Raw genomic sequence first — 8,702 nt, forward strand, 5'->3', positions numbered from 1 at the left:
AGCGAGTCACCTGTTATAAAAATACAGTGATTGTGAGTTTCAGATGGCAAGTTATTTTAAAGCTAGTAATGCACAAAAGTGCCTTTTCTTTCCACCTCAATTAAGTCCTGCTGGTAATGCAGATTGTAGCTTCAGATTGTGAGATTGGTTACACAATGTCAGAGTAATTAATGTGGTATTGTTTGAGTGCTGATGGTATGTATGAGGGAGAATGTAGTGCCACATAGACCACATGGCAAAAATACAGGGGACAAAAGTTATCTTATAATATCAGTCATTTTGCTATCTGATCTATTTTGTAGAAAAGACATGCTGTTCTCACACCTACCAACAGCGCTTGGCCAAGGCCTTTCACAAAAAGTACGTTTCATTGGTAGAACCCCCCCCCCCCCCCCCCACCCATGGCAATTTCAAATATTTCAGTTGATAATTGCTCATCTACATATATGCACAAAGTATTCCAGTAAGCTTGCAAAACAAAAAAAGGTATTGTTTTAATGTAAACAATCTACTGGGGAAGTTTTGTGGGGATACTTATTGAAAATTTTACCCTATTCACCCTCAAGGACTATAAGGTTCATTCATTCAGAATGATTCCTTATATGTCTGAAAAGCTTGTCATGTTCTTGCATGTTCAACCACAACAATGACGTAGTTACCAAGGCCTTGCAGGCCTCAGAAGTTTGAAGAACATCCTCTGCGCGCTCAAATGCATCGATGCTTCGGAGGGGCAACTCCAGCACGTCTGCCTGGGCCACCTGTTGTCCCACCCCCCTTACAGGTTGGCAGCACCTGCAAGACTGGCGGAACTCCTGGACTTCCTTCCGAAGTTCCCTCACTTCAGAGGAGAGCTCAGTGACCATCGCCAGCAGCTTCTGCAAGGCCACATCTGTTGATGGTATTCATCACACTTGAGTTCAAGGATTTGTATGTGTTTCATGTTGAAATAATAAAATTAAGGCTATGCAAACAACTACAGTGCCCCTCGAAAGTATTCACACCCCTTTCAATGCTTCACCTTCTGTTACATTGCAGCCATCTCCTTGAGTCATTTGTGTTCATTTTTTTTTTCTCCTCAATCCACATGAGCAGAATTAGATTATGGCACCCCTCACCTCTTCAAATATATCTTTGACACAAGTCTACATCCTACCACCTTTGTTTAATTAAATTGTTTGGACATGATAGATTGGGGAGAAAAACTGAACATATTCTCGGAGACAGCTGCAATGTAACAAAAGGTGACTCATTGGAAGGGGTATGTATACTTTCCAGAGGCATTGTATATGGCCATTTACATCAAGTGGCAATCTACTGATAATATAAAGGCACAAAAGTTGCACTTGCCTTTTAAAGCCTGCCTGGCAGTGTCTCTGGTATCTGTAACAACCATGAAGAGAAAATGAATAATGCACAGTACTGAATATGGGAATTAAATATTACATGAAATATCCTCTGTTACAACAGACCTTCAGGTGAAAACTCTTGGAAGGGATGGACTGCTGGCATCTCTGCATGATGCGTTATGGCTGGGAAGTCCTCTGCGAAAGAAAGCATCGCAGAGGATTGCAGGACCGGGAGATTTGTGGACTGAGGAGAGGAGCTGGAGAGGGGCTCGAGATTGTGGTATATAGGGCTTTTATTTGGTGGGGACTGCAGGGTGGTGGATGCTGTTGCTGTATCAACAAAGAGTTAGGGGAAATGAAGGTAGCCTAATTACAAGCCATTGTACTTAAAGAAGTTTGGTGTGAATCAATCCATAGCCCTGTTGTTAGAGATCACTGAATGCTGTCTGTAGCAAAAAGAACGGAAAAAAAAATGATGCAACATAGGCCGAGTTATTAACCAATAACTATTGTTAACTGAATGGGGCATAGCTGAATGAAACTGAAAGATGCTATGCTCCATTTACTTAGTTGCCTTGTTCATTATTCGGTCTATATTGTATCAATTTTTTTTCGTTCTTTTTCCTATAAACAGCATTCAGTGACCCTCAACAACAGGGCTATGGATTGATTCACACCAAACTTCTCCTTTAAGTTTACACACACACACACATCCAGCTCGCCATACCTGGCAGTAAAACTTTTGGTGCAGCTGGATATTGATGTTTGGATGCTTTACTTCCCCGGTCAAATTCATCATTCACGTAGTTTGGATTTGGTCTAGAAGTGAAAAAAAACAAGCAAAACAAAACTGAATATTCCGTTTAAAACAGTGGGAACTCTGCCAAGTACCGAAAACATGCATGGTTTTGAATTTGTAAATTTAAAGGAAACCTCTTCAATCTTCTAGAATCCTCCCCATCTGACTCCATGTCTGTTGTATCACAATGCTGCCTCAAGTACCGGTCTATGCTCCTCTGTGCTTCCTCAAATGTCCCTATAACGCAGAATTGTTATCAGATACGAGCAAGTGTTGATAACATTGACATGTTTATCAAATGTAAAATTATTTGACAATACCCACCACGGCTACAGAGGACTTTTATGGGCTGATACATATGCCACCCACTACTTGGCTCATCCCTCCTATTGACGGCAGCCCGGAGCTTGGCAGTGTCCTTGGGAGGGTAGGGTGGCCAGAAGACTTTGTCACCCTGCACCCATGTATTGGGTACCAGTTCTGTACCCCCATTGGTGAACTGGATAATTGACCACTGGCTCATTGCTGTGATTTAGAGAGGCGGTTTGTAAGGACTAAAAAGGACACAAATAACTGAATTATGAATTTATTATGATTGTTATTAATTTTATTTATTTATTTAATATACTATTTATTAATTCTTTTGATGAACTGATTGTTGAACTGATTGAGTTTTTTATGACTTATTAATTTATGAATGAACTGTAATATACTATTTGATTCTTTTGATAAACTGGTTGACAGTTAGGATATTTACTTCGTATGAAGTAGGGGAATGGCAATGAAATCGGTTTTATCGGGGTAAAGTATGTATTTTTTTTTAATCAAGTCCAACTTTACCACACTGACACTCTTGCTCAGCCCTGACACTTTATACAGCCCTATTGTCGAGGAAGGAAAGGGATACTGGAAGTAGGAGTCCTTCTTTCTAAAGGTTCGGAAAATTATGAAAGTCTCACAAGCTACCCTGACAATGTTTTCAACAATCCCAATGTCCTCAAGAATTTGTATGCCATTGTCTCCACAGTTGGTTGTTAAGGTGAACTTTTCAGTGACAACCTTACGGTACTGATCCCCATGCTCTAAGTGAGGCACCACTGGACCATCATAGTGATGATGCATGTACTTGTGGCTGTTCTGGTTTGAGTCTGTCTCTGTGGGCATCTCTGAAAGCCTCTTAACGACTTGCTGCAAAGGCAGGTGAGGCTTGTGTAACAGGCTCTTCAATTGGCCTAAATAGTTTTCATAAGGAAAACATGCAATGTTGTCTAGGGGACCAAAGACCTTGTATTCTGCTGCCAGGTGTGTCAACCCATGGACATTATAAGTGATTTCAGTTTTCCCGTACAGTTGCCCAAAGTGATTGACGAATGAAATAAGCAATTCATTAGCACAGTCTATCATGCTCTCAGCTGTTCCTGGTGACAGAAGGAGGTGCATTGCCACAGAAAACAACAAAAAGTTGTTGTACATCTCTATGGGTATGCTATTGTTAAGAACTACAGGGCCAGCATATAGCATCAAGTACCGCAGTTCAGTTGCCTTCCACCTATCGATCTCTGAGAGGGCCCTGGGCTTGCGACTGAACTCAGTTGGGGTGTAGGGACTCAGTTGGCAGAGTTTATCAGAGATTTCTGTAATCGTGCGGCTACCCAACCTATTTTTCAGTGACTTCCCTTTTATCCAGATATTCAGCAGTTTTCTGGTTACTCCGAGACAACATGAATGCATGTAGTCTGAGGGAAACATTGTTACCATTTTCACCACAGAAGCTAGGGGAGACAGTGTTTGATTTAAGTGGTGGTCCTCATCAACCATTGAGTTGAAGTCTTCATCAGTTCTCAGTTTCGCATTAACTTCCGGGAAGACCATTTTGCCTTGCCATTCACCCACTTGAACACACTTATCACAGCCAGAGTAACCATTGTGGCCCTTTATGTTTTTGAGAAAGGCTCGGGCAGGGGCATCACACACAAATGAACCAACTTTAATCAGTATCTGCCGTCCATTGTGCCAAATACCTTTCTCTAGGATCTCTTTCAGCTCTGCTATGAATGGCCCCAAATACTCAAACACACTTTTTGGCTTACCAGCACCACAAAAGAGGCCCACAAGAAATGGCGACCTGGTAGGATCCACATTCACTGTGGCAAGAATTGGCCAGAATTGCAGTTTACTACTCTTAAACAGTGGCAGTCCATCCACATTGAACTGCAGCCACAAAGTGTTACCAGAGAAGGTCAAAGCTTTTAGTCTTGACATCAGCCCTGTGGCTAGCCCACAATGGTGATATTCCCTGCCTTCCATCTCCTGAGTTGGTACTTCAGCTCGCGTCCTAAGAACTGTCCGAGCATCTTTGGGCAATTTTGGGTGAAACACGTGCAAAATGCTCAAAAGTGCAGTCAGAGCCACTAGAGAGACTGAAAATTTTGAAGCCCAATACCTCAAACTAATCAACAAAAACTCAAGGCTGGGTTCCTCCTCATGTTCTGAATCTGAGTCATTATCATTTACAGTGTCCATTGGCTCATGGGTCTCGTTATCGAGTGAATTTGGCTCATTTTCCCAATCCTCACATATGGGTACATCCTCTGTACCTGGGCCAGAGGCTGACAAACCTGACTGTATTTCTACACTCTGGCAATCAGTATGTTTTATTATGATTGTGCTGCCTTGCATATTTGAACCTCTAAATTTCTCTTCAAAGGTCTGTAAAATATCAGCTTCTGTGGCCTTAAGCTGTGACCTAATTTTGCGCCTCTTTGACCAGCGTGAAGCCATTGTGGAAGTGGTGTACCAATTCAGAAAAGGCACTTGCTTACTTGACAAACAATGAATTTTCTGGGGAAAGAGGGGAAAAAAGGAGAGTACAGTGTTGGCAAACAGCATCTCACTCACTTGTGCAGCAAAGCATATGATAACAGTATGTTAAATTATCTGTATGAGAAACAGTTGGGCACCTAATATTTTTAGACTATTACTTTTTCATTTTCTATTACTTTCTGCTGTTTTTAGAACATAATGTTACGTGAATTGTTTGCACAGACAGTAGCATAACATTACTGTGATAATGTCCATAATACTTGTAATAGGCTTGTAATAGGCTACGAGTTCATTTCTGGCTAGCTGCTGAGCTATCGGCCCGGACCTTTAGCTCAGCGGCTTCGCACCGATGCTCTCAAGCCGGACAGAGGGACGTTGATTAGAAGGTCGCGAGTTCGAGCGAACTGTCGCAGGATGACCTCGGTCACACATGCAGTGTTTCATTCAAAATCGACATTCCGCCTTGATCGCTGATCCTAGGTAAAGGGACTAGGATCTACATTGCAGTGCAACACAATTGTATTAAGTGGGCAATGTATTAAGTGTGTTAAGTGTTACAGCCAGGGCCGTAACTACCATTGAGGACACCGAGGTCATGTCCTTGGCATTTTTTTCCCACGGTATTTTTTTTTTCACTCAGAAATGTGAAATTAATACATGATGAAAATCGTTCTGACTTTGATCGGTGGAAAATTCTAAATTCAGCTTGCATCCCCCTGTTCTCATTTGTTTGTTTAAAAATAAAGTCCACATCAGTGGCGGCTGGCCCATAGGGGGCGCTCGGGCGCCGCCCTCCCAGATGTGGAGGAGGGAAAAAAAAAAAAAAAAAAAAAATATATATATATATATATATATATATATATATATATATATATATATATAAAAAATATGCGCGCAATTTTAATTATTTAAACAACATTTCCACCAACTGACTCTTATTCAACAGTGAATTTCCACCGAAAGACTCGGATCATTTCTCTTCTTGGGCGCTCGTCAAAGCGCCTCAGAAGTGCAGCGAAATAGCCAATCGTGTATGGTTGCTAGGGAAAAATAAATATTTGGCCAATCGGCATCGCCGAATTTAATGGTTTTGGGGCGCTGGAAATTTCGCCCCTGCTACAGAAAATGCATCTCTCTCTCTCTGGTTAGAGGTGATGTTCAAAACTAGATTTTTGGTTCATACTGGACAATAATCACATCTTTCTTGTCATAGTTTGTATTCACAACAAGAGTGTCAACACTGTTTCACTCCCCCTCTCTCGTTTCACAGACAGACACCTAGCTCAGAACACACACACGCACACACCATTTCATAGTCACACACACAAGAAATACTCACCTTAGAATCACACACACACACACACCACCTCTCTATTTTCATACAATCACTCAGTCCCCCTCTCTCTCACACACACACACACACACACACAGTTGATTTGCATAGATTCAGCTGAAATCATACCCTTGCTGTAAACTTCTCAAGAACTTGAGTATTGTATTTGATACCGTTCCTTTCCTATATTAGGTTCCATAAATGGAGCCTATAGCTGTAAATTGTTAATTTACTTTATCTGTGAAACTGCTGATTTTGAGAAGGAAATTAAATTATTATTGTGGAATTGTCATTTTCTGACTGTTCATTTGAATGCTTATACTGGACTAGGCAGGGAAATCTATTGGCACACACCAGCCCCACCAAGAATTTTTTTCACCAGCCGCCACTGGTCCACATAATCATTTTTAAACGAAGCTGAAATATCCGACATTGGAAACATTTCATCTTAGGCAGCCTCGCGATAGTCAGCTAAGCACCACGGGATATACAAGAGCTGAGAAGTGTTCTCATCAAGGTCCGACTCCGCAGCCAGCCAGTTTGTCAATTAGTCGTGGAATCTGAAAATTGACATAAGATGAAGAAGTCTACTACACTAAAACAAACCAAACTCAGCTCTGGAAAGTCAACAAGTGAGAGAAAAAGAAAGAGGGAAGAAGGGGAGTTAATTTTGCCAGTCCGGAATGCTTATGATCATTAACAGTGCAATTTTAATTAGCATTTCAAGCAACAACAGTCGAAGCCACTTAGCTAGATAGGATTCGGCACAAACTCTTTTATTCTCTCTCTCGATTTGATTTGGTGCGTTTCAGATCAGAAAAGGCTGGACAGTCGTGACCTGTTTATGAAGTTATTGGCTACTGACGAGACTTGAGCTATTTTGCTAACTTACCAGACTATAGGCTAACGTGAACACAAGACACTATTGTTTTGATCATTGGTTGTATTTTCGAACGGAAATGAAAACGGGTAGCAAACTTATGTTCACATTTTATTTACAACATGATGTACCGCCTCTGACTGCTTTCTGTCAATCATGAGCAGCCCAGCCGCGTTCACAGCTCCTCCTCCGATCACCAATAATAGTAGTAATAATGATGATGATAATGTTTTAAAATCAAATAGAGGACACTGGAGAGGGAGAGCCAGGAGAGGAAGAGAAGCGAAGAGCAGACACTCACACTAACTCACTCTCTCTCTCTCTCTCTCTCTCACACACACACACACACACACACACACACACACACACACAATACTTTTGTGATCGTGCAGTTTTGCAATTGTTAAAATAAACATGTTCACCTACATGTTCATCTTGTTGGGCTTGTGATTTTGACTCGTTTCCAAAATGTATGAAAAGTCACCGGGCGGGTTTTTTTTTTTGGCAAATAAGATGTATCGCAATGTTTGACCTCAGTATTTGAAAAATCCTGGCTACTGCCCTGGTTACAGCAACTATGACACCAGTGAAGTCACTGAGCTAACTAACCTGCAGTTTATCAAGCTTGCTAGCAGGCTAGCCTACTTGACAGCTTGCGTTGCTGATCGGAGTTGATCGGAGGAAATCGGCCGTGACAGCACGCTGTGGCAGTCTATGTATCGCGTGAACTATACATTGAACTATGTGTAAGGATTAAATGCTGAAAGTGCTGCTTACCTGTAATTGATCCCGGATCCGAGAACGGGTGCCTGTGCGCCGCTGCCGGTCTTTGTCTGTCCCGTTCAACAATGATCGATGACTTTTCAATCATCTTTCCCGGTCAACTATATATCGATGGCTTTTCGACCATACGTGATTTCCCGGTCAACACAAAATCAATGACTTTTCAACATGACTGTTATCACCCGGTAAACCAAATATCAATGATACATCAATCATAATAAGGACGACTATAAATCAATGTTGTTTCAATATCACTGCTGTCAACTTTATTTTAGGTCGGGTTACATCGGTTTAACAATGGTGATTCAACATCTATTTTGCATCAAGATTTCAATGTCGACCATTCTGATGATTCAGATGGAAAATCAATATCTATTCAATGTCAGCTTGCTATCTGGGATGAGTTCCAAAATGATGTCTGTTACATTACTTCTGTTACGATTGTCCATCTCGCGTCTGTTACAAATTAATTACAATCTAGCTATATACCATGTTAATCTTATTGAAAGAATGTGTATGTTTATTCTACTACACATGTTTATTAATTATATTTGCTAAAACATCACCTTCCTATGTTTCAAAAAGTAATTCTACATTGTTAAAATTGAGAATATATATGTCCACAACACTTCTGTTACGTTCTGACTTTGGCATATAAATATGTTTTTATTACATCTCAGAAAATTAAAGTTATCTTTTAACATATCATTCATTAAAGATTACATGTTTTGTGACCTG

The 8,702-nt window shown here is 40.9% G+C and overlaps 1 protein-coding gene across 1 annotated transcript; it reads right to left on the reverse strand.

The window, feature by feature from the left end:
- Window positions 1-1,294: 1,294 nt before the first annotated feature.
- LOC132892119 (uncharacterized) lies at window positions 1,295-2,828 on the reverse strand. The gene is made up of 5 exons (XM_060930518.1): window positions 2,470-2,828; window positions 2,280-2,382; window positions 2,074-2,165; window positions 1,470-1,676; window positions 1,295-1,380 (listed from the first exon to the last, which is right to left on the reverse strand). The coding sequence occupies exons 1-5, from the start codon at window positions 2,666-2,668 to the stop codon at window positions 1,295-1,297; spliced, it is 687 nt and encodes a 228-aa protein (XP_060786501.1). The 5' UTR covers window positions 2,669-2,828.
- Window positions 2,829-8,702: the final 5,874 nt, after the last annotated feature.

Source organism: Neoarius graeffei, chromosome 9 (genome assembly GCF_027579695.1).
Source record: "Neoarius graeffei isolate fNeoGra1 chromosome 9, fNeoGra1.pri, whole genome shotgun sequence".
Lineage (NCBI taxonomy): Eukaryota > Metazoa > Chordata > Actinopteri > Siluriformes > Ariidae > Neoarius > Neoarius graeffei.

What these genes read in the sequence shown, in the direction of transcription:
- LOC132892119 (XM_060930518.1), bottom strand. Translation starts at nt 2,668, where the DNA reads ATGAGCCAGTGGTCAATTATCCAGTTCACCAATGGGGGTACAGAACTG. An exon ending in AAAAGTCCTCTGTAGCCGTG is followed by an intron (nt 2,383 to 2,469) that starts GTGGGTATTGTC and finishes TCTGCGTTATAG; the next exon opens with GGACATTTGAGGAAGCACAG. An exon ending in GATTCTAGAAGATTGAAGAG is followed by an intron (nt 2,166 to 2,279) that starts GTTTCCTTTAAA and finishes TTTCACTTCTAG; the next exon opens with ACCAAATCCAAACTACGTGA.